This window comes from Bacillus rossius, chromosome 15, assembly GCF_032445375.1.
Source record: "Bacillus rossius redtenbacheri isolate Brsri chromosome 15, Brsri_v3, whole genome shotgun sequence".
Lineage (NCBI taxonomy): Eukaryota > Metazoa > Arthropoda > Insecta > Phasmatodea > Bacillidae > Bacillus > Bacillus rossius.
In genome coordinates, this window is record NC_086342.1 from 7,555,321 (window position 1) to 7,582,617 (window position 27,297).

At 34.3% G+C, this 27,297-nt stretch overlaps 2 protein-coding genes across 6 annotated transcripts in view; one reads left to right on the forward strand and one right to left on the reverse strand.

Moving 5' to 3' along the window:
- Positions 1-5,174: 5,174 nt before the first annotated feature.
- Positions 5,175-16,460, reverse strand: LOC134539369 (small ribosomal subunit protein uS11A). Of its 2 annotated transcripts, none has more exons than XM_063381356.1 (4): positions 16,389-16,460; positions 15,920-16,079; positions 13,241-13,328; positions 5,175-5,445 (listed from the first exon to the last, which is right to left on the reverse strand). In XM_063381356.1, the coding sequence occupies exons 2-4, from the start codon at positions 16,066-16,068 to the stop codon at positions 5,227-5,229; spliced, it is 456 nt and encodes a 151-aa protein (XP_063237426.1). In that variant the 5' UTR covers positions 16,069-16,079; positions 16,389-16,460; the 3' UTR covers positions 5,175-5,226. The 2 variants fall into 2 exon arrangements, with proteins under 2 accessions (XP_063237426.1, XP_063237427.1); XM_063381357.1 differs by having other exon boundaries at positions 16,208-16,398.
- Positions 16,461-20,210: 3,750 nt separating this feature from the next.
- The window catches only part of LOC134539543 (zinc finger SWIM domain-containing protein 8 homolog), a 94,674-nt gene continuing 87,587 nt past the window's right edge, over positions 20,211-27,297 (forward strand). For all 4 annotated transcript variants that reach the window (XM_063381655.1, XM_063381656.1, XM_063381657.1 and 1 more), the window contains exon 1: positions 20,211-20,743. In XM_063381655.1, the coding sequence (XP_063237725.1) occupies positions 20,587-20,743 (157 nt within the window). In that variant the 5' untranslated portion in view covers positions 20,211-20,586. The remainder of the gene's footprint in view (positions 20,744-27,297) is intronic.

Genomic DNA, 27,297 nt, shown 5'->3' on the forward strand with positions numbered 1-27,297 from the left:
TTTTATACCCGAAAATTTTTGGGTTAGACGTCTAATAAAGGAAAAAAAAAAAATTAAATCTTGGTTAACTTGCCGTTGACGTGTCCTGCTGCCACGGGAAAAGACCTGCCGTGTCCTGCTGCCACGGGAAAAGACCTGCCGTGTCCAGCTGCCACGGGAAAAGACCTGCCCTGTCCTGCTGCCACGGGAAAAGACCTGCCGTGTCCAGCTGCCACGGGAAAAGGCCTGCCGTGTCCAGCTGCCACGGGAAAAGACCTGCCGTGTCCTGCTGCCACGGGAAAAGACCTGCCGTGTCCTGTGCTGCCACGGGAAAAGACCTGCCGTGTCCTGTGCTGCCACGGGAAAAGACCTGCCGTGTCCTGTGCTGCCACGGGAAAAGACCTGCCGTGTCCTGTGCTGCCACGGGAAAAGACCTGCCGTGTCCTGTGCTGCCACGGGAAAAGACCTGCCGTGTCCTGCTGCCACGGGAAAAGACCTGCCCTGTCCTGCTGCCACGGGAAAAGACCTGTCATGTCCTGCTGCCACGGGAAAAGACCTGCCGTGTCCAGCTGCCACGGGAAAAGACCTGCCGTGTCCAGCTGCCACGGGAAAAGACCTGCCGTGTCCTGCTGCCACGGGAAAAGACCTGCCGTGTCCTGCTGCCACGGGAAAAGACCTGCCGTGTCTATATATTATGCTGATGTATTTTCGATCGAAATTATATCCTATGCGTGCAGAAACAACACTTGGGCTAATCAAATGTAAAAATAAAATAAAAAACTTGACACTGAAGGCAGTGTCGTAAGCCCCGTGTTTATACTTTTTTATATCAATAAAAAAAATAATTAACACAATATATTTGCTCAAATAAAAAAATACCGTGCGTACTTTAAGTGTAGATAAGATTAGCTAGTAGACCTAAAAACATCGTGAAAAACGCAACGTTTATAGTCGGCAATGAATATTTTAATACGCAAAATATACATATTTTATAACATGAAAAGTTGCTTTTATTTCTAAACTTATAATAATTTAAGTCTAGGCGTGTTAAAGTCCGCGTAATTATAGCAGGATACACTCTAAAATGCACGAGGGAAAAACGTAATCTCACGAATGTATAAACGTAACGGGAATATTACGTGGCTGCTTCAAGTTCTGATACGGTATTTATGTCACAACTTAGCCGAAATACTGGTACGAGACATAAACTTCACAAGATAAAATGAGTGGAGTCTTGGTAACTATTTTATATGTATTTTATAATTTCGGAAGTATTGTACAGTTGACACATTTTTTATACTAACCATTCCATTTATTTCTGGGGATCGTAAATTAATTATTGGTATCAAGACATCAAGACGAACGTAAACTTGGATATGCCACGGCAGCGAGAAAACTGGTGCGTGAAATAAACTGGTATTTGTACTGGACAAAACTGGTACACGGGAGGTGGAGCTTATATTTTTTTGCGCTAAGCTCGCATCTATTGGCTGGCTGCTGATGGGAGGTCACGAGTCTGGGCGGAGCGTACTGCGCATGCGCAGCTCAGAGAACAGAGAGAGCCAGCTGGCGGCCACGCCGAACTGATCGAGTACAATCACCTTTCTCCGCGCACAGTGCGCTATCGACAGTAATTTCCATCAATTTGCCCCCCCCCCCCCCCCCTTTTTTTTAAAAATATTTTTAGTGTGGTGCAATGCGTATATGTAATGTAGCCCGTATTTGTTCTGAACGCTGCAGGATGCAACTGTATTTTAATTACCTAATTTTAACGTTCTTACAATTTTTCATATTCAATTTTTTTCCCCCTCAAAAATCTGTACGTACGAACCGGGGGCCGTACGAACGAGGTTTTACTGTAATGCTGATTTTAACACGTTTTTAAATGCTAAAATAACGTTTTAACCTAACTACAATAAGCCGTTTTCCAAGCATCGCCAAAACAGCAAATCATTATTTGGGAATACCTGCCACAGAAGTATCCAGTGAGCGTGTGTTCTCAAGTGCTAGCAATGTTGTGACACACAGGCGTGAACGGCTGTCAGCAGAACATGTAGAAGAACTGGGTTTTTTTGCATCAAAATCAAAAATTAGGCCAAGTAAAAACTGTTTGATAGGGTTGTTTTTTATGTGAATTGCATAAAAAAAATTCATGTTGAGCAATGCTTATTTTGTAATTTGATGTAATGTTTTAACTTAATTTTTTAAAGTGTATTTAAGATACAGTAAAAACATTTTGCAATAACAATTTCCTGTTTCATCAGGTATGTTAGAAGACAATACCCGACCCGACCCCGAATTTTTTGTGCAATTATCCTACCCGACCCGGCTTAAAAATTCACTACCCGAAGACCTCTACTTATCACTTAAATGTCACGCATGCACCGGCTTATGGCCAGCAGACCAGTTTTGCCAACACACTGTGTGACTTTTCCCAGCCTTCATTCACCCGGCGTGGTGCCAGAAAGTGGCAAGACTGCACTGGCTGGAACACAACACCCAAGAGAAAAATCAGGGACACATGGCAATGAAGTAATTCATACCGAGTTTATGTATGCCTAAATCAGTGTGTCCACACACACGCATATCTGCAATAAAATACAGCCTTCATCATTCTAAAGAGCTGGTCTCGTCTCTACTTTCTTTATTTCTTTTTATACTAAACAACCTTTAATATACATTTTTAGTATGTGTGACTGCACCAAAACATAATCTGAAGAAAAAACGGCCCTCAGACTGAATGGATGCAGACCGGGGCATGGCATTTATATCATTATTACTGGAGAATTATGTCCTGTCTAGGATTTCAAGTTAATTCCCAGTTCAAGGTTAAATAGCCAAACATTAGGCCAGTGCTACGAATATGAGTATAGAATTCGAATAGTTAGAATGAGAATTAGTATCCCACTAAAAATATTTTTTACACGTGGAAAAAATACATATGGAATTAAAAAAAAAAGAATAGTGGCTTCTGGGGAAACTAGAAAAAATACTAACGTGAATGTTTGGATTAAGACAGCTACAATAATTATGTAAACATAAAATGTTTGTTAAAATATTTAACTTACAAAAGAATTTTTTTTTATTTTAACATTAAGCAGCTAATCTAACTTAACCTAACCTACCAACCAACTTTCCATTTTAGTTTCTACATTCCAGTTTATTTTCTAGAACCTGCACTCTACAACTTAAAACAATCAAATGTGACACTGAGATTTGCTTTCATTAATGATTAGGGATGGTGATTTTTCATTTTCACGAAATAGATGCAAAAATATGCTAAATTATATTTTTTCCGCTATAAAATGTGAAATCTAGACTATTCCGAGATAAATGCGAAATCTAGGTAAAAAAACTTAGATTCGTCTTCACTCTACACAATTTATTTACCGATTGTATTTCGTTTCAGTTCAGTATCAAAAGAAACCATCATTTTATGGCGTATTCAGCACAAGTATCTTATTGTCACGTCATTCACAACACTATTGTTCGTAAATATTGAATGAAAAATGGCCATCCGTGCCTCGCGATTGTAAACAAAACAAAGCAAAGAACTAGCTGGAAGTGTATCCGTCATCTTGCAGAGTACAAGTTTTTAGGCGACCATATTGCGACATCTCTGCTTCGCCGTGCCCATTTTCTGTCTGTGTTTCACGTGAAAGCCGCCTTCTTGTGTAGTCTGTGGAAGGTGGTGTGTTTACAAATACGTATGTGCATACTCGTGAATGTGTTGTATACTGTTATTTCTCGTGGTAAAAATGGGACGAAACGTAATTTCCATTCGCAATCGCATAAATGAATACAAAAATGAACAGTTCTGCGAAAGTGATACGAATAATTTAATGTGCAATTTATGTAATTTCCGTCTGGAGTGTAAAAAAAAAGATGTACTTGAAAAGCACATTAGATCTAAGGGACATCAGGCTGCAAAAAAGATTCACAGAGAAATCGAATGAAGGAAAAAAGTTGGTAAAACGGCAAGCAACGGTTTCTGGCATGATCGAAAAACAAAAGGCAAAAATTGAAAAAAAAATAGTTTCAATAACATTATTTGTGCACTCTACATCAACTATGGCCATGAACACGGCTATTGTAATTTTACGTATTCAATTTATTGCACTCATAAGTGCTAAAAAGTTGTTTGGAAACCAGCCAAGATAGGCGATCTTTGTAGTTGTGCTAGATCTTTATTTCTGTGGTTGTTAATAATTAATATGTGTATTATTTAATGCTTTTTAAAAATATACTTTTCTTCAGTAATGTAAAATGAGAGAATTGGCTAAATCTTGTTTTTAAAAATGCTACAAAATGCTAAATTTCAAATTCAAAATGCTAAACATTATTTTAAATGCTATAAATCACCATCTCTATTAATGATTAATATTATAAATGGTTATATCATCATTTTTATTAAATGGTGTTATATATATAGGACCCAATTGGTTCATCACTATCAGTTCAAACAATACTAACATTAAAATATTTTATCACATCTATCCTGTATTTTATAAACATGAGTGCAATACAGCCGTGTTGAGAACGATATTTGTAATTATATTTGACTTTGCAAATATTTTAAACATTCGATTTGATATTCACTTCGTATGAAAAAAACTATTATTCGCACAGGCCTAGATCAGGAGGCAGTAATTAACAGAGGTCTAAAGTGGCTCAAGTGACAGTCACAAGGCAAGTCACAAACCAGCTGTTAATACAAGTTTGAATTTTACAACCATCACTTTTAGGTTCGACAATTTAAGTAAAAAAATATCCCATATATTCAGGCAAACATGGTATATCTATACCTACAACAACAACAAAAATTGACTACTTTAAGATAAAAGCCTTATTATAACCATAACTGTCCATAAATTTTAATAACTAGCTCATTAATTAATGTATTTGGAATTTTAGCAAATACATCATAATGCAATCTAATCAAGTGGCCCAAAATTAGAAAATTGTAATGCACATATGTTGTTTGCTGCCAAGTAGGAAATAAGAACATTGAACTACCAAAGTTTAGCCCTTATTTACATGCTATCAATCTTTATTCAGGAGTTTTTAAGGATTATAAGTGAAATTAAAAGATTTTCAAAGGCCCTAATCCAATAGACAAATTAAGGCGGTGTACAAACACTGTAAAGGGAAAGAAATGTATTACAACAGTGACAAGAAAGTACAGAAGTCCACAGTTGTCGTCTTACAATTTTAGTTTTATTTATTGAACGAAACAAAGAGGCGGGTCTACAGCCTGCGGCCGCGACGGCCGCCCTTCCTGCGCGTGGAGTCGGAGGGGATGGGCGTGACGTCCTCGATGCGGCCGATCTTCATGCTGGAGCGGGCGAGCGCCCGCAGGGCCGACTGGGCCCCGGGCCCCGGCGTCTTGGTCTTGTTCCCGCCGGTGGCCCTCAGCTTGATGTGCAGCGCCGTGATGCCCAGCGACTTGCACTTCTCCGCCACGTCCTGCCGCCAAGCAACACTCCGATTCCTCCCGGGAAGACAGCACTTCCCTTCGAGAGTGTACGTCGATCACGACACTGCTCCCGTTAAAATTAATTACAGTACAAATAATATTCCTTCCAGGAAGACAGCATTTCCCTTCAAGAGAGTACGTTAATCAAAATAATTCATTTTCAAACTCCCATTTTAATCACGAACACTGCTCCCGTTAAAATTAATTACAGTTACAAATATGTGTCTGAATACATCTTTTGTAGTACATTAAAATAAATGTTGAATAGCATATTGAAATTAAACACCATTTTAATCACGACACTGCTCCTGTTAAAATTAATTACAGTAACAAATGTGTGTCTAAATACATTTGTAGTACATTAAAATAAATGTTTAATAGCATATTGAGATTAAGCACCATTTTAATCATGACACTGCTCCCGTTAAAATTAATTAGTTACAAATATGTGTCTAGTAAATACATTTGTAGTGCATTAAAATAAATGTTGAATGGACATATTGAGATTAAACACCCTAAAATTAAATTTCAAAATAGGGCTTTGGCTTTGCATTTTCAAGCAGCCACTAACATTTTCAGAGTTCTAAAATAATAATGTTATTAATGTAGGATATATATTTCAGTTCTAATAAGAATTAAAAAGCATGAACTTATATTTTCCATTCCCAACTCTATATACTACATAAATGGAAGTGTGCCATGATTTGCCAACAGTGCCCTGAAAGCTTCTGGCTTTACTCTCCCGAGCTGCTACTGGCATAGCGGATAATGTAAAATAAAAATTTTCTGAACACTGAACACACGGGCATCATCAGAGATATATACGCAATGAAGGAAGCCATCTATTAAGAAAAGAGCAAATTATTGTTTGCTGACTAGTCACAATAATTTGCTGCATTGTATTTATGCCATACAAAAGCTTTTGCCATTGTGTGCACACGAAAATAAAAATTCACGTAACAGAAAAAAGTGCTACTTTGAATCTATGACCGCATAAATTCTAATCTGCAGTAATTTATTGGAGTCGTTACTTCAAAACCATGTTAATCAAACAGATATACTTCGAGGCAAGGGTGTATATTTTTTTTTCAGAATGTCCGCATTTGGTGGGTTTTTTGAAATTAAAAAAAAAACTTGTTAAAAATTAGGTTATCTAAAACATTCTGTTTAGTTGTCTAAACTCTTTTCACTGTACTAGACTGTACGGAATAACACATTTGTAGTATCAAGTTATTCCATCTATTATAAATTTTAAAAGTATACAGAAAAATAAAGGTACATTAACAAAGTATATATTTAGAGTTTAGCAAAACATATTTATGTACTTATCTGTGCTACACTACAAACAACTTATTAAAAAAATTTCTCACGTTTTTTTTCGCGCAAAAACTTTTGTCAGTAACACAGATGATATTGGGACATTACATTACTTTTCCTAGTCAGAACCGTTTTTTTTCAAAAGAATTTCCCGAATGACAGTGGCCACCCAGGCAGACTTCCGTTCTAACATCCATGCACTAATGCAAAGATTTACGACGTCCACAAGTAAATCAAGAGCAACAATGTCAATATGTAAGTCACACTAATTATGCCCCACCTCTTGCGAACTCCTTCTAAACGTGATGCAGTAGAAAATATTTATTGAGCCACAGGTTTAGCTATCCTAAATTTGTATTTTACTATCCCTAAAAAAGTACATTTGGTGCTGTATAAAACTGTATACAAGTTTTAAATTTATTTGAATTTTATTTAGGAATTATATAAAAATTATGATGAATTTTCTTTTCAATAGATTGGTTAATCAAACCTCATTATTGCAAAAGGGACAATCGTAGTCCCTCCATGTTTGTATTATTGAAGTTTGACTTTATCTAGTTTTAAAAAAACCAAGTACATTATTATGTAATGCCAGAGAAACAACCCAATTGTATAAATACTACATTGTATGCACTCTCCACCCCAAATGAAGGTACAGACAACCATTATCACAATTCTGGATAACCTCATGAGTAGAGCCAAGATTTTATGGTGTTATGAAAAAGGACTTTTCGTCATTAAGAATTGTGGATTTCGTCTTTATCGTCATAAAAAATTAAAACACATGTAATAACATGTACACACCTAGCAGAGCTGCCTTGATCAAATGCTTCAATAATTCGTGGTTAGAGACTTAAAATATGCACATTAAACAATACTATGTTGAGAGTACATAAAAAATTAACAACTAAAATATTTAGTATTCTTATGCAGGTAAGTACTGTTCCTGAGTTCAGGAGAGAGTCTAAATTAATTAAAATAGAAACTACAGTTAAACTTTTGTTCTATAAATGCAATATAATTAAGCTCAGGAAAAAGCCACCATTGTCAGCAGTTCAGCATTCTCTGGTTTTAGAGATCTTCTTCTGTCACTTACAACTACAGAATACTTAGAAAAAGATCTTTCTGAGTCCACATTCGTTGCAGGTATCCATATTAACTTTAAAGCAGCAGCTGCAAATTCAGGATAATCCGCTTTCATTTTGTTTACTTTATGGGCCCAACATTGTATGTGGTACATGTGGTCACCAAATACACCTTCAAGGGTACCAGCAGATTTTGTCATGTACCTGGCACTATCTGTAACATACGCAATTATGTTTTCTTCCTTGACTTCATATTTGTAGCATACATCAATCACTGCCCGAGAACAACAAACAGCATTTGCTGCATCAAGGACACAAGAAGCCCCTAAGATAACATCTTGTTCAGCACCTGGTTTCAGAATTTTAAACAAGATGTTGAAAACACAATTATTACTCTTGTCAGTGGTTTCATCTGCGAGTATGACCACATCTTGCCCCAAGAGCTGCTGCTTGATTTCCACTTCTTTTTTCTCTCTAAGTAGGGGAATGTACTTTTTCCTCATCCAATCCGCTGTTGGAAGATCACCAGCACCACTTACATGCTTCTGCATCCATGCAGTCAGCTTGCTGTTGTCAAGTTTCTCAAGAGAAATACCTGCAGCTACAAAGGCTTCAACAGTTTCGAGAACAAAATCTTCCTTTTGTTTTTTTGCGCATATTTGCGCCACTCCTGCTTCTGGGATAGAAAGCTGTCGTTTCAAAGTGCATGGGGATCGTTTAGCTTTTACATGTTTGTCGCTAATTATGTGCTTGTTTACCGTGTCCTTACGTTCATGCTCCAAACGGCAATTACAATATTTACAGAAAAGTATTTTTCCGTCACTGACATATAATCCCTCATTCTTAAACTCGTCAGCATGTGATGCCGCAGTATCTTTATTTTTCGGCATGATTAAGAAATTTAGCTTTCATTTATGCACGTCATTTGTAAACAAAGCCCGGAGGTACCAAAAACTAGTATTTGCTGAAGTTGTAGCGAAAAAATAAACCGCGGGAAGCCTACTTTTTACAGGCGAGAGAGCCATATACTCAACCCGAAGTAAAAGGTTAGGTTATGTCAGGTCAGTGAAATAAATGTTTTTATTTATTTTCCGGGAGGGTTGGGTAGGTAAGCGTTATTTAAAATATTTAATGACCGTAAAATAAATAAATCCTTGCAATAAGGTGCTTTTTCATTAGCGATCGGAAAACTTCGATTATGTTACGATTTTGGCACTCTCGCCTGTGAAGTGTGAAATGAAAATGAAGGCTTCACGGTAAACTGCTTATTCAACAAGCACACAAAATTGCGTTACAGTGAAATTTCATTAAATATTAAGTGATCATTAAATATCAATGTTCGCTTTTATTTTATTTTCATACGTATTTATTTAATGAATGCAGTTTTTTTTTCACGTGTATTTTTCAAAGGATACAGCAAACAAGGCGCTGAGATTTTTCACGTTGTTGTGTTTGTTAACTTGATAATTTTAAGTTTACGATCGTCAGTTGTTAATATTGCGTGATCTCTAGTGGCTAGATGCGTTTAAAAACTCTAACCTAACTCCGATAATGATCTTTTTTTGTTCGTGAAATCGTCAATTTTTGTGATATCTTGTAATTTTTTAAGATGAATAATTAACGCATTAAATAACCACCACACTTCAGTTGGATGACGACCATTTCTTCTACAAACAGATACGGAATTTTTGTCAATCAACCAATAGTCGGTAGTTAACGATTTAAATCAATATTGAGGTGTTTATTTGTGGTTAGAAAACATTTCGCATTTTTCGCGGTTTGGGATGAATTTCGCGTGAAAATTCGCGATTTCGCATAAAACCATATAATCTTGGCTCTACTCATGAGTAACAGAATGATGTTAGCGAGTATATTCTCTCATGCTTCCTGTTTGATAATTGAATATGCCCCAGTTATATGACCTTCGGTAGAAGTGTCTTTGAACCGGGTGTCCACAAAAATCTGTAATAAATTTACTTTTTTTTTTAAATAATTTAAAATGTTACAGTTTTTTAACAGAAATAAAGAAAATTCAGACTCTTACCATTCCCAGAGCTGGCCCAGATGTCTCTCTACCTTCTTTATTTAGTTCTATATTTACCGTGTTTTCTCGCATAATCATCGCACATTTTATTCTAAAATCAAGTTTGAAAAGTAAAGGTGCAACGATTATGCGGAAAAAAATTTTTTTTTTGATAGGTAAAGTTATTTATGAAAACAAAACCCATCTTTGGAAAGTACATTCATTTAAAAAGTGAGGTTTAAAAGAGCACGCCAAACAATTTAAATTAACAATTTATTAAACAATAACCTTTCAACTTTAAATAGAAAAACAAAATCTGTGACATGAACGCAAGCCACTTGAATATGTGACGTGAACTAATGCGTAACTATATTGTCGTAGTACACGCTTCCCACGACAGAGTGCGGGCCGTCAAATGTTAACTCGGCAACTGACAGAGAGCGCGCGTTGCATGCAATCTGCGAGATATCAATATTCGAATACATGCGCGCGCTCTATACGGACAGCAACATAACCAAACAAGAATGATGCCAACTAGCGCTGGCAACATGTTTATAAACAGTACACTGCGGGAACGCAGACTATCAGATCAAGGTTATAACGTTTAAAAACTTCTTTAAAAGAAAATTTACACGTCAGACAACTTCGTATTTCCGTTAATTAAATAAGTAAGTGGTAATGTCCAAATAAATATTAGATTTATACTTTAAAATACATTGTTTTATACGGAAAAGATACTTACACCGGTACACCGTGGCGACGCAGACGATCAGATAAAGGAAATAACGTTTAAAAACGTCATTATAAGAAAATTTACACATCAGACATCTTCGTATTTCCGTTAATTAAATAAGTGGTAATGTCAGAATAAATATTATATTTCTACTTTAAAATACATACATCATTTTATACGGAAAAGATACCTACACAAAGCGCTCTGCATCTAAAAGCGGGACCAAAAACATCATGCGACGTTTACGCGATAAGTTTTTTTATCCCAATTTTGACTGCCTAAAATATGGGTGCGACGATTGTGTGATAAAAGAGGGTAACAGAACTTCACATTTTATAGTATGACTGCACTAAAACACAAATTTAAAAATAAAATTGCTTCAGCCTGGGTGATGGTAGACTGGAACACGTCAAACTTCCCCTCAAATTACTACCACTGGTAGAATTTCAAAACTTTACCAGGATTTAAATTAAATTCCCTGTCTTTCCCTGACAATTTCCAGATTCGCCTGAGTTTCCAGAATGCTGAAATGCCCCAACGCCAACCACATAATGACAGGCACTGTTCAGGGATTCCAGGTGAAGCTACATTGTACATTGTATGTCTAACAGGTGGTGCCATCACCACTGCAACAATCGTTTTGCCTCAACGGCTGAGTCAACAAAAACTTTTCTTTGAACACTGTCTACGATGTTTAGTTTATAATTGCAGTGTTCATGGTTCGTACCCTCTCAGAAAAAAAATTAAGGAGTGTTTAATGACATCTTACTTCATTGCCTTCACTATCAAGAGGTGAAAACTATTTGTAATATCAAAAAAGAAATAATGTTATATAGTTAAATATCTATGGATCACATATATCTAACACAAGAATAGTGTCTGAAATTTTTAGCCCTAATTTTTAATTTTATAACTAATTACATTTACTTTATATAAGATCAAAGTGAGACAATAAAAAAAAACACATTTTTAGTTTAGAGTTGATATACAAAATACAAAAAAAGTACTATATATATATATAGTACTTTTTTTGTATTTTGTATCTCAACTCAAAACCTATATATATATAGTACTTTTTTTGTATTTTGTATCTCAACTCCAGGGTATGAATAAATCCTGATTTTTTTAAAAAATCAAAAAAATCAGATTTTTTGATTAAAATCTGGTTTTTTTGATTAAAATCAGATTTTTTTGATTAAAATTTAAAAAATTGTAATCTGTGTAATATACAGTACATTTTCATGACTGTTTTCATGACTTGACTTTGCTCTACAGTACAATTAATAACAGATTAATTCATTTTGTAAAGACAACTAGCCTAATTTTCTTTCTTTGAAATAACCACATTTTACATTGCATAATGTTTTAAGGAAACATTAATGATGTCACTTTATAAAAATTTTTAGTACAGTAACATAATTAACATTAGTAAAAAAATATGTCTTATAGAAAATAACTACATCATTGAAAATATATCATATTTAAATGTAACTTTGTCACTTCTGTCATCCCTTATAGTCTTATAGTCCAATTGTTCTAAATAAAGTAATTTAAACCAAAATAACAATTTCCTTTTTTTCTTCTCAGAATTGCACACATACGAGAGTATTCAAAGTAAAACTTCTACATAAAATATTACTTCTTACTTATTATTTTAAACAAAAATACAAGTTTTGCAACTTTTTCTGTACCCAGTCGATTTCTTAATGTTGACTGAACCAAACCAGACATGCCAAAGAACTGAAAATTTCCTTCCTACAGTTCTAAAAATAGCATTTGACATTGTTGGAAGACAAACCTGTTGCGGAGGAGATATGACACACACACACAACACAAACACATGAGGTAGAGGAGAGTAGAAGAGAGAAAATGAGGTGGCATTTAAAGGTACATTCCACCCACCAATATTTAACAAGTGTTTCAAAATAACTATAAATACATTGTAGAAGAAATTAAGTACTATTCAATTTTCATTCTATCTTTGCAGCAGTCAATTTTTATGTAAATAGCCATGATTACTTGGTTTAAACGATACAGTATAGGAAATATTAACGTTCATACTATCATATTATAAATTGATTTTAATCACTGATTTTTTTAAAAAAATCACATGATTTAAATCATGATTAGAATCACGATTTAAATCATGCTGATTAAAATCAACATACCCTGCTCAACTCTAAACTAAAAATGTGTTTTTTTTTTTATTGTCTCACTTTGATCTTATATGAAGTAAATATATATGTGTGTGTGTGTGTGTGTGTGTGTGTGTGTGTCTATATATATATATATCATGTGGCCTGAAGTTTGCCCATTATACTGCGCATGTGAAAAGCATTGACTGCTACCAAGTTCTATATAAGCAAACATTAAAAAGCCAGCATTTATCCATCAGTCTTTATCAAGGCATTTTTAAGGGTGCTTAATGAAAGTTAAGGACTCTTAAGGACCTTTATTCAATTAAAAAGAAATTGCGGACTATTAACGAGGCACAAAAACCCTGGTGTTGAGCAAATCATTATTATGTTTTCTTGGTCAATATCAGAAAAAAAAATCCTTTTCAGCAGAGCAGTGTCACACTAACACAAAAACGGACTTGTTCCGGGATGTATACTGCCCACACTGACCTGGGCTGCCAACATGGCAGCGTACGGCGACGCCTCGTCCCTGTCAGCCTTCACCTTCATACCTCCCGTCACCCTCGCAATCGTTTCCCTGAAACACAACCAACACAAGACACTTAGGAGGAACCAGTGAACACTATCCTACAACCACTGAAAGTTCCAACACATATAACCTTACCATCAACATCAGGCTCAATTATTGACTAGTGTCGAGGTTACAGATGAACGATAACTGATTGTCTGAAATTAGACATCGATAAGAAGAATACACAACTACGTCTCTTTCGTTAGTAATTTTAAAACTTTATGCAGGAATTTTTGTTTACATAAAACTTAAACTAAGTTAATTGAAAACTGTATTTCACTAACAACATGTTGTCATTTATTAAAAACCCTTTACAAAACTAATATTTATTTTTATTTGTATTTAACTTCTAATTTTTTTTTTACAAGATAAGTTTTGTTTTAAAGGTTCATGTTTCTACGATGCATTACGCTGGAATGATATAGTCAATGCAACCCTACTCAACGACCTAAAATATTGGTTTGAATACCACGAAAATTATATCATGTCAAAATCGGACAAATTGCCTCAACATTTGACAGCATTGTCAGCCGAGTGACTTACTTAAATAACTGGTCAGCGAAATCTGTTCGTATCAGAACACACCGTCTGTGAGTAAGGCAGTCCCTTGGTTATATTACTCTCAAACATATCTTTGGTGCTGTTTGTATATTGGTGTGATGTAACAGGAAATGTAATTTTAAATGATGCAAAACATAAAATAATGTGTTGCATATTAGAGATCACTTCCACCAATATAAAAAAAAAAATCAATATCAAATACATCAATGTGTCTACAAACTGAACACAGAAAAACTTTCTATCATTGACTTAGTTTAGCCAGAGCTACTTTTACTTACAATGGTTGTCAAATAACTAAAATTTCACACATAAATGGCACTGAAGTCAAAAGTATTAAATCTTGACTAAAGTAAACTCTAAACAACTAATTTACAGGCCTTGTGATCACGAATTTGAGTCATGACGGAGTATTGGGGTCAAACATCCGGCCCTCGACCCACAAGCTGGAAGTGTTTAATATCAACGCTGTAAGGATCTTTCGACATACTGAACTAAAACAGCAAGTATCAAGTACCACAGGATCAAGCCAAATGGATCATGTCGCCATGTTTCCAGATTTTTTTCTATCCATTCTAAAAAGCCGCAATATCTGAGTATTACCGAGTTGGCTCTAGATTTAGGTAAATATTTAGTGTACGGATTATCTTCAAAAAAAAATTTAAAAATCGGAAATAACTTTCATTATATGCTCTTTTACGTCCTCTTTTCATTACAACCTGCAGAGATAAGAAATTCCAATTACTTTTGGAGATATCTAATTTTTAAATTTTAATCATTATACCTGTACATTCACACGGCATTCGCCATTGTTTTTTTGTTTACGAGTATCAATTGTTTTTTATTGGATAATGTTGTCACGTGATAGTTCGTGATAGGCCAATATTCAAACGAACCAATAGGTGATGATTTATTTACGTTTCAAATTTTTATGCTTTATTTGTTATTTCGATATTGTTGCGCATAAAAAAAAATTACTTTCGTTCCGACTGTTAATCCTTTGTTCCGGTTTGTTAGGTTAAGTCAGCTACATTATAAATACTTTAAAACTAAACAACCATTCAAATTAATTTTATTATTTTTAATGTCCATTCAGTTTCAAAGTATTTATAATGTAGCTGACCTGACCTAATCTACCTTTTTCCCATTTTGTTAGGTCAGGTCAGTTACATTATAATTATATATACTTGAAACTATACAACAAGTAAAATGAATTAATATTATTTTTAATTTCCTTTTATTTTTAAGTATTTATAATGTAACTAACCTTACCTAATGAAAAATTTCTGTTATTTAGGCATTCACGCACACACGGAAAAATATAAAATTGCGACGGTCGAATGATTACATAGGTCTTGTATTGCAAAATAAGAACTGCGATATCTCCAAAAGTAATTAGAATTTATCTCCACAGGCTGTAATGAAAAGAGGACGTAAAAGAGCATATAATAAAAGTTATTTCAAATTTTTAAAAAATTTTTTGACAATAATCCGTACACTACATATTTACCTAGATTTAACTTGTGCTTTAATACTACCTATGTTATTAATAAAATTATATGGTATAGATCAGAAACTCTGAACATCCTACATCATTATAAAACTTATTTTATAATAAATAAGTAAATGTGTGTTGACTAGATTGTGCCGAATATTATTTTTTGTTTACTATTCGTACACAAAATCGAAAACTAGTTCAGGATCCTTTCCAAAGAAAAAAATATTTTAACAATAAATTTAGAAACTTGTGTGCTTTTATTTGCACTTTATAATGGTAACACTACATTTTTTTTATTGTAAAAACAAACTACCAACTAGAGCAGCATTAATTTTTGAAGGTTAAAATCTCAAAAATAAACAAATGGAGTTAAGTTTGTGTAACCGTTATAGCAAGGCCATTGTGCTAGTTCAGTGTTGAGCAAGTGCTTATCGCAAAAATTGTGTTAATACTGTGTCGATTATGTCATTCGCATTAACCATTAAATGTCACCAAATTTAAGGTTATAACATATACCTAAAAAAAAATATGCAACACTTACCTTCCTGATAAATCTGTGACATGAACAAAGGTATCATTAAAACTTGCAAATATATGTGCCACTCCAAAAACTATTTCTCCTTCACGAACTTGAGGTCCAAGAGAAACTTGCACTTGTTCTTGCTGAACTTTCCCCTTTCTTGGAGCCATGTTCGAAATGCCTATTCAAAACATAACATTTTGTTAAAACTTGTCAAATGATTACACTCTCAATTATTAAGAAAAAAAAAATACTTTCAAAGAATCCAAATATTAAAATTAATGACATTACTACGATAACAAAACATACAACTCAATGGAAGACCAGGTGATTAATCGGAAATCATCGTATTATACACATTGGAAAAAATTAGCAATAATCAGTTGACACTTGGCAAAATAATTTAATCTAACAATTCAAGTATGTAGTTGTAAATAAAAAACCTCATAACAAGAATTATTAATAAATCGAGTGTATATTTTACAATTACCTTATGGCACAGCTATTCCCCAAAACCGGAACTTACCAAAGAGTACGACAACTGGGGTAAAACTTCTAGCAGTCTGTGTGTTTTACTCGCAGCTTCTTTTGCTCCCTAGGAGCACGGACATAAAGTTAGATTTGAGAAATTAACTTCATTCTCGGAAGGGTTAATGAAGATCGCGGTGGCCTGAAAACTAGCGGCGCTAATAGAAGACAAGAACTTCATTTACATTATGTTAAATGAAAGTTTCGTATTAGTGTGGGAATATTTTTTTTAAACTCTGTTTGGTGTTAAAAGTCAGGTAAAGTTTAAATTTATTTTGAAGTTTTGTAAGTATTTAATGTATAGCGATAACTTATAAATTTGCCGCAATTGTGAGTTAAAAGTTGGATCATTGAAAAAGCGGATCTAAAACAAACTCGGAACTCCCATAGTAAGAATATTTTAAATGTTAAAAATTATTGAAATTAAATATTCGTTTTATATAAATTTTAATATTAAAGTAAGTGTATTTTTTTAAAATATGTTTTTTAATCCAACAACTGTATAGTAGAGTAGGGTCTCACCCAATTGGCTTCAACTGTATGTTAGTAGAACAAGTTAGATACACCTTTCAACGTTTTATAATATCTCGCCTGGGTTGGCCCTGAAAAACGAGAAAAACTCTCAAAATATTTTAAAGTACAGTTTAAAAACTTTTTTTTAATTTTAGTAAGTCAGTGGTGTGGTGTAGTGATTAGATGCATGATATGGCTACCTGTAGACTCGTAATCGATCCCCCCTGGAATCAGATATAATGGAATATTAAATAATTAATTACAGAAATGAGATAAATTAAAAAAGTTAAATGTATATATTTAAAATATATATATTCTGTTTAGTAAAGTTTCCTTTAGTTTAGTTAGTTAAAATATTTAAATAGGAATTGTTTTAAATGATAAGTTTTTAATTGTATTTCCTGTCGAGCGTGGTTTGTAATTTTTATTTATTTATTTTTTTATTTATTTTCAAAATTCGTTCAACAGATTCTTAAAAAAATATAGAACATGTCAATAAAGTCAACAAAAATGAGCAATACAAACAATCAAATTAATTAAATCATAATATCACATCAAATTAGTACTAATTAAAACAAAAATATTAAATGCATCAATATACAAACAAATCATCATAAGTTATTCTAAACATTATTATAATATTCATTTAATGTATAAAATGAATTTTCTAATAAATAGTTTTTGAGTAGAACTTTAAATAGTCTTGGGTTGCAATGGGAGATTGCTTTTAGTTGATGAGGGAGTGCATTGAAAAGTTTTATGCCAGAGTACAGTGCACCTTTTTGATACCTTGATGTATTATTACTTGGCACATGCAAGTCGGATTTATTTCTGGTGTCATAAGTGTGTATTGCACTGTTATTATCAAAGCTATCATTATTTTTAACTACAAAATTAATTAATGAGTATATATACTGACACATCATAGTAAGTATCCTTAGATTCTTAAACAATGGTCTACAAGAATCATAAGGTTTGTTTGACTCGAGGTCTCTCGTGCTCCTCGGGAGTTGAAAGAGTTGAGAGCAAGTTGACCTGAGGGCAAAAAGAGTCGGTAACTTTTAATACACGAAGAAAACGCGATTTGTTGTAAAACAATGATGGCGGAAAATATAGCAGACATCGTGAGAAATTTGTTTGGAAATGGAAGATGAAGTAGCTATTGATTTACCATATATTGGACTACAAATTATGAGAGAGCTTGATAAAGGTAAAAAATATATATATAATTATTGCTTTTTGACTTTAAACCGCCTGTGGTATGCATAAGCTAACCTGTACTAGGAAACTATTGCAAATCTTTTGATTGTTAAATAAAGGACGCCGAATAAGTTATATTGTAATGTTTTTCCGCTGCAATGTCGTCATCTATTAAAATATTACCGTCATCACCAAATGTAGCTTGATAACATATTGACTCCATCGTCAAAGTCGCGCCAAAACAACCAGCAGACGACTTGCCCTCGCAACTCTTCCTCGAGAGGAGGAGCATCGAGAGCATGACCTGAGTGACCTGAGAGCAACTTGCCCCCGCGAGTAAAACGACCATCCGCCATACTGCTTCCGGAAAAGGGCGCCCCGAGAGTTGACAGGTCAAAAAGAGACCTCGAGTCAAACAAACCTATAAGGTTTGTTTGACTCGAGGTCTCTCGTGCTCCTCGGGAGTTGAAAGAGTTGGGAGCAAGTTGACCTGAGGGCAAAAAGAGTCGGTAACTTTTAATACACGAAGAAAACGCGATTTGTTGTAAAACAATGATGGCGGAAAATATAGCAGACATCGTGAGAAATTTGTTTGGAAATGAAGATTCATCTGAAGATGAAGTAGCTATTGATTTACCATATATTGGACTACAAATTATGAGAGAGCTTGATGAAGGTAAAAAAAATATATAATTATTGCTTTCTGACTTTAAACCGCCTGTGGTATGCATAAGCTAACCTGTACTAGGAAACTATTGCAAATCTTTTGATTGTTAAATAAAGGACGCCAAATAAGTTATATTGTAAAGGTTTTCTACTTCAATGTCGTCATCTATTATAATATTACCGTCATCACCAAATGTAGCATGATAACATATTGACTCCATCGTCAAAGTCGCGCCAAAACAACCAGCAGACGACTTGCCCTCGCAACTCTTCCTCGAGAGGAGGAGCATCGAGAGCATGACCTGAGTGACCTGAGAGCAACTTGCCCCCGCGAGTAAAACGACCATCCGCCATACTGCTTCCGGAAAAGGGCGCCCCGAGAGTTGACAGGTCAAAAAGAGACCTCGAGTCAAACAAACCTATAGTGATTAACATTAGACATTATTCTAATAATTTTTTTTTGTAGTAAAAAAAACATCATTAGCATAGGGTGATGATGCCCAAATTTTGTACTTCAATAGAAACATTTTGATTTCGTTTATTTCCATTTGATCCTTTTCTTTATCTCTTAGGTACTGCCTGATACCGCTAACTTGCTCTTTCCTCCTTATGTACTTTAAGCTTTTTTTTTTTTTTCACTACCGTAATGCAAGAAACATGAATTAAAATGATGGCAAAATCAAACTATTTGAACACTCTTGGATGACAGCTATTTTAAGAAAATATTTTTTTATGTATAAAAAATTATTTCTAAGTGAACATATGTTGTGTATTTTAAAAACAAAATAGATTCATTGTTTCATTTTATTTTTATATTTTTCATAGAAAATTTGATCACTGTACCAAATTATAAAGCATTCAGTCTCATTTAAAAATAATTTGATAATTCTTATTTTATATGTCTAAAAGTTAGCAATCTGTTTTGTTACATTTATTTTAATTTGACCATACAAGTATAAAGTATCAGAATCTCCAATGGGAAATAGGTACCATAAACTAAACACAACTTTTTAATTAATGTTTTCTGTATAGTTTGATTGTAGTTTAAAAACTAGAATCTGTTTAATTGATGGTTAAAGTAATACAGTTAAACAACTTCAAAAAAAAATTTTATAAAGTTATTTTACAAATTTTTGATATAATGTGCAGTTTTTGAAAAATATTTTTTTATTACAATATTAAAATAATCAAATTATTTCGTTCCACGGAATTCACAGGATGTTCGACCAGTAGTACAAGTTAACACCTTTAAAAGAATACGAGGTAAATACTTGCGCTTATTCATCTACATGATTATGCGTATAATTTTAACTGTCTTGTTTCGAGATTTTTGAAACACGCGCCACTCGAATGCTGGTTGTTTTCGTGTGCAGCCGCCATGTTTGTTGTTATGTCTGGCCTGGAAAAGGACAGGCACAAAGGAAGAGCTGTGGCAGGGTTCGCCTGTATTGAAAGTGGGGCTTTGAAATCGCGCAGAAGTTCTTTGTGCGGTGTTGTAGCTCGGCGGGAGGGTCAGCGATGAGGGTTGAAGACGTTCGCGGACGGCGTTGAAGTCGAAAATCGTCGCGTTCGCGTGTTTGTGTTCTTTTTCAGAACGTGGAAAAAACAAAAACAAAAAAAAAGGGAAGTGTTTTCTCGCTCGTGGCCGCGAGTGACCCGTAGACTCCGTGGGGTCAAGGTAGATGTCAGGCACGGTGGCGGCGGTGGAGTCTTTGTTGTGAGTGTGAAATCACACGTTCACCCTGGCTCACAGTCCGCACGGGGGTGATGACCCGGGGGCGATGCTGGAATGGGAGGACACGGACAGATTTTCTTTCGAGGACTCTGACAGGTTCGAAGAGGACTCGCTCTGCAGTTGGAGCAGCGAGCCAGAGAGCCTCTGCAACAACTGGAGAGGATGGAAACGTCCGTTCGGCAGCTCGAAGAAGTCTGCAGAAGGTATTTTAATTGATAAAATATCTTAATTACGTCTTTTTTTTAGATTTTTTTTTGTTTTGGCAGTTACGTGCCTTGACGACCTGTCATACACTTAAGTTGTATTAAATCACATCAGATACAAGTCACAGTTATGTTAGAATTTGTAAATGATAAATTGCATTGGAATTAAAAATATTCCATTCTGTGTCAATCATGTTAACATTTGAGGTTTGAGACTTTCCACACTCGAACAAACAGAAACACACAGGGCCCATCTGATTACTAATTTGAAAAGGCAGATATTTTAACGAGATTTTCCCATTCCTATTGACCCAAAAATCTTCAATAATTAATTGAGGTTTAGATTTTTTTAACTTATGTTATTAAATTAGGTTTGGCTGTGATCAATTTTAATATATATGTGATAGGTGTAGTACGGTAGCTTAAAACATTACTCGAATAATACTAATCTCTCAAAATTTTAGTGTCTGATGACTGAAATAATGTACTTATTATTTACATTTATTGTGATGACATTTCACACACATTTGAAAATGAGGTAGATTCTAAATAATATTATATCGTAAAAGCTAATCTTGGGGTACTTTTTAAAAGTTTAAGTTTTCACTGGTATAAAAATATTCGATACCTAAAGCAAAATTTGTCTGTGAAAATTTTCGGAAATTGTTCTTTATCACATATCCAAGTTTATTCCTTGATCCTGACGGTATTATCCTTAATACATTAATCGTATGGTACATGATGCTTACTGTTTTAATTTAGTATGTGGAAAGATCTTATATGTAACGAAATCTGTAATATGACAATACAAAAATTATGTAATGTCGGGTGGAAATTTATTAATTTGAGTTCAACTTATAATTCATTGTCGTATCACAAGTTTTTGCTTTGTCCAGAATCTTTTGAGATACTAAATTAAAACAGCAAGCTTCATGTACCGCAGAATAAATGTATATGGGATCATGCCATCAGGATCAAGGGATAAACTTGGATACGTTATGTTGAACTTTTACCACGTACTGTAATATTACTCACTTTAATTCAACTTGTTCAGCTGTTTGTGGTCATGATGAATGACGTACATGGAAATAGATTCTGCCTTACACATGCTGCTAACACTGCCATTGGATATCAACATCAGGCAGCTGATAATGACTTGTTTCTATTATATCATTACAGGTGTTTGCAGTATAGGTTAAAAAAAATAGTGAGTGTTTCAGTGTTGTGTTGTGCCTGTTGAGGCATAAAAATTAAAGAATTTTTTTTAATGTGTCATGAGAAAGCAGATTTACCATGCTTTGACAACAATTTCTGCAGTGAAAAACAATATAAACACAAAACAGCTCATTACATTTTGATGAAAAGGTTTAGTGTAGTCTTGTTGTTTGCCTTAAAATAAACTCTGTTAAGGAAACATTCCTAGGTAAATGATCCAGACATTTTGATGTAAGTATTTGCTTTAAGTTTCCAACACCATGCTGAGTCTTGATATGAGGTTTGTCCGGAAAGTTCGTATAAAAGTGAAATAAATATTTATTTTACATTTAATCAGGTAATCCAATATTATCAATACACTTGCGCCATCTTTGATTCCACTGCTGTAAGGCTCTTTGGGAGTCATTGGTATTGAGGTTCTTCAGCTGTCTCGTAATTTTTTTTTTTCGATGGACTCCACGTAACTGAAATGCCACCCCCGAAGCACCATCTTGCATTTGGGAAACCAAGAAAAAGTCACATGGTGCCAAATCAGGTGAGTAAGGAAGGGGGTTTTCCGTCACGGTAATTGAATTTGAGGCCAAAAACTAGCGCAGAACTAGAAGGGACATTGTCGTGACAGAGGATCTACACACCTTTCCCCCTTCCCCCCCCCCCCCCCCCCCCCCTCATCGAGCCAAATTCAGTTGAACCCGAGCTAAATGTCATTTGAGGTGTCTGAGAATGAATTCTTGGTGGACAATGCATTAAGGGAAGAAGAAGGGAAAAAATACAATCAGCATTGTCTTGACATTCAACTTCGATTTCCTTAACTTGTCAAGTATTTGAATTTCACATAAAATTCATACAAGCAAGACTCATCGCTAGTTATGAACTTGTCGAGAAAGTCTCCCACCTTCTTCAGCTCTCAACCAGTCTTCACAGCACGCCACCCTCTGTGCTTTTTGTTCTGGAGACAAAAAGCTTTGGAATGATTTTGGCACACAACTTCTTAATTTATATTTTTACTGTTAAAATTTCACGAATGATTGTTTTGCTCAACGAAAGCTCTTCAGCAATAATTCCGACTGTTAAAACGATGGTCCCGTAAGACACAAGCTGGAATTATTTCTACATATTCATCACAAACACATTTGGAAGTGCGTCTCCTGAACGAGAGTCGTCTTTGAAGTCTTCTCGGCCCTCCCGAAACCTTTTCAACCACTTGTTGACAGTTGGTTCCTTCAAAACATCTTCTCCGTAAACTTGGCTCAAAGCCTCAAAAATTTCGCGGCCGTTGCTTACCTAGTTTCGTGAGAAATTTGATGTTGATTCACTGCACTTCAACAAGAGAAAGCTCCATGCCGACAGCATGTGGACAGCAGGGAAGTTTGAGCAAGCGCGTGACAACACCAGTGTTTGTAAACTGGCCAGGCTCAAAATGAGTGTGGTGGGGATGACCTTGAGTGGAAAGAAAGATCCAGTGCCCTTCCTTATAGCTCTCACGTGTTTATAAGATCTTTCCAGACAAACCTTGTATATATGCCTTGGGTAGCTGCAGTTTAAATGTAAACATTCTAATCTTTATGTATTTTTTTTAATAATTGTGTTAAAGAAAAAAATTTTTCCTGTAAAGGAAAAAGGTTGCGATAAACTCATATCCTTTCTGTGGGTCAAGTCCCATTCAGATGTGCAGATTTGCTGGACTTCAGTTCTTTGCCGTTATAACTTTTCTGGTTCAACACGAGTGGCAGAAAGCGGGATGTAGTATGGCTTTCATTTGAATGCGGTGTGAACCAAATTAACTAATGTAATAAAAAAAAGCATATTTTAAAAAAAAACCTAGTTCATCCCCAAAGAAACCAGATTTGGTGATTTTTTAATTAAAAAAATCTGTTTTTTTTTTTTTTTTTCCCAACACTCCAACACTGCTTTCTGCATGACACACTCATGACCTTTTAATAATTTTGTCTATGCTCTTGCACCCACATGTCAAGTCCTTGACAGGTGTTTTATTCAATAGTTTAGTTTAATAGGTATTTCTTATTATTGAATCAGGTATATTATTTTGTGCACATTTCCTTTATATCATTGACATTCTCCTTGCTTCATCCCAGTCTGCTTCTGTAACTTTTTGAGTCAAATCAGAACTGATCTCGTGTGGAACAGGTCTAGTTTGCGTTTTAAGGCTGGGTTTATAAACCATGCAAGACCCAAAAATGTAACGCATCAGCTAGCTTTCAACTTCTTGCATTTCCACATTTCACATTTGAAGTGATAAAGTATTCTGAAAACTTAGTCACTTACGTTACCTGCTCGATGGTTTTGTTATATTCGTGTCATTTACAATTGTCAAATTTTTTCACAGTGAAAGAAAATAACACTATTAAATCAAATGATTGAACATTTCTTGTGATATATATCTACTTAAAGAATCCAGAGAAATAATTTTTTTTAATGTTTTACAATTTAAATTTGTAAGGTTGGTCTAGTTTGCGACTTTATAAACGACAGTAATTTTTTTTACTCTTTGCGTAGTTTATTAACACGGCCCAGCTCTGTGTAGGCTGTAAACATGTTTAACTGAATTGATGTAGTGTCATATGTGTCAAAAAGTACATTACAATCAAAACTAATTTATGCCATATCTCCTGTGGTTGTGGGCACTAAGGCATATACCTTCGTGGTGAGCTTATGACTATGCATGATTATGGCATGACCTGTTATTTTGTAACTTTTTCATGTCAGCCTAGTTTAGCTCAGGATAACATTGAAAGTTCTGTTGTCCAAGCTGAAATTGTTAAGCAGAGCTTTGAAAGATAATTTTTATATTAAAAAATAGTCAAGAGACTATTTATTTATATATTCTGCTGAGCCTTGATTTTGGTTGATACATATCAAAAACATGCTACAATCGAAAGAGATACATTGATACACTGAAATATACATTCACAAGAAAATAATACTTAACACAGCTTCAAAAGATAAAAATTTTTTCAGAAACTTTTTTAATTTATTTGTGTGTCTGTGCTTTTTGTATACACATCTGTTATAAATTTTAGCATGTTTAATGTTTACAAGGTATGTATACAGAACGTCATAAACAAATATGATGTACTTAAATACAGCTAAACCTCGTCTATTCGGACTAACTGGGACCAAAGGCAATCCGGATAATCGAAAATCTGGATTATCCGCGTAATATGGGTAATTCAGCAAAACAAAATCCTTAAATCGGCATACTTACAGTTTATTACATTGAAAATCTAATTTTTTTTAAACAAAAGTACCACGTATATTGTTTACTAGACATAAAAAATAACTTTTCACATAATTTCTTGACAAAGAATTCATCCACTTTCTTCTGTTTCATACGTGTATGGCGTTTGAATGAAGCATGGTGATGCAAAAACTTTATCAGCAATAGCTCAGCTGGAACGATGTAGGGCTGACGCTCCAAGTATGCCATGATTGTCAGCTGTTGCACTTTCTTAAACTTAACAAAAAAGCAATTTATTACCATAATTCTACAATCTGTGCAGGAACTCAACATTGAATCAAACTAAAAAGTGAATATTTGGCTTGCTTCCACAAAATAGGATTTAACTATTTAATTTTTTTAATTTTAGAGGAGTATTTAGCAGGGTATTATTTACATATTCAGAACATTTAAATGGTAATAACTTGATTAGTATATATATATATATATATATATATATATATATATATATATATATATATATATATATATATATATATATATATATATATATATATTTTATTGTTTCTGTACATCACAAGAAACATTGATTAAACTATTGTTGTTATTGGTGAGGATTTAGATTTTTCATTAAAAAAGATAAAATTATTCTATTTAAAAATTAATTATTAAAAAAACAATTTTTTTTTTTTGGTAAAAACCACTTGTTTATAAACCATGGTTTAAACCATTGTGGTTTAAATCAACCAATCCTGACTTACATACTTTAGAAAACTGAGCAGGACTTAGGACATTGTTCTTACCTTAGTGGCCTAATACATCACACTCATATGGCGTGATTGGTGGGTTCGAACCCAACACCATCGTAAGACTTATATTTAATAGCAAAGAGCTGGTACCTAAGTGATTTGGAGTCCACTATAATTTTGGAGGTCACTTGATCACCTTAAAGCCCTCGCCTATCTGACACACTTACTGTGTCCAGAAATTCAGAAGAAACCATGCGATTTGAAAACTGATCAAGGTATCCGAGTGGTGTCTGTTAAAAAAAAAAGCATTTAAGAATACGCTGAGGGCGGATTTTCTGTTTCCGTATTTTGTTTTTAAACTGTATTTTTTGAACAGAGAAAATGGTTAAAATACGTGTTTTCAGAATTATTTTTTGCTCGCGAAACATTTGGTACAGGTTTTTTGAAAGCATAACACTTTTATCATCATTTCTTTGCCGTAAAATAATGTTACTGTCACCACTCAGATTTCACAGTTGCCCTATGCATGACGAGAAGACGGCATGCTAGTTCAGGACATTGAGCCTAAAGGCAATACCACGCTGTAAGAACCAGCGAACGTCGCACTTATCATCCTGCCTCACTAACACACCACCTAAATAGGAGGGACACTTAAGTCACTTAGCATAAGCATGGGACATTAAACCTTGTGAAATAAAATGTGTTTAATAGCTGCTTTGATTATGAATGGCTTCTATAAACTTCACAACCTATATATTTGTTCCATTTTATGTTCTATTTTATGTTGAATATTTTTATGAAAAGTTATTTAAAAAATGATTGATTTTTCAATCATTTTACTCTGCTTTTATACAGGGGCTTAGCGGTTTGTACACGTTTGCCTCATAGGCTTTGTATGTAAATGGAGGTGTACAAACAATTTTCTAAGAATTGATGTTTTGGGGGGGGGGGGGGAGGATTAAAAAAAATGGTTTAGTCCATTCACTCGCATACCACTAAGGAGATTTGAGTTGTTTCCCTGTGGGGTCAAACTGGGATTTCTTTTGCAAATGGGAAGCATAGCAGATATTTAACAAACAACATAACAAAAATTATAATTAGTGTTATGAAACTAAAATATATCTGCATAAGAAAAAACCCTGGCATATATTTATGGAAAAAACCAAACTTTTTGTTTTAAGTGTTATTAAAGTTGTACCATCGAACAGAAAACTTAGGTAGTAATTAAAGGTTTTTCCTTCCAAAAACCTGTCTCCTTGTTTCATATTACTTATATACGACATCCACTTTTGAAAGCAGATGAAGTGTCTTGTTTGTATATGTCTAGTGTGAAAATAAATATAAACATTTTCTGGTCTCTACATATGAGGCACTTAGGAACATAGTGGCGT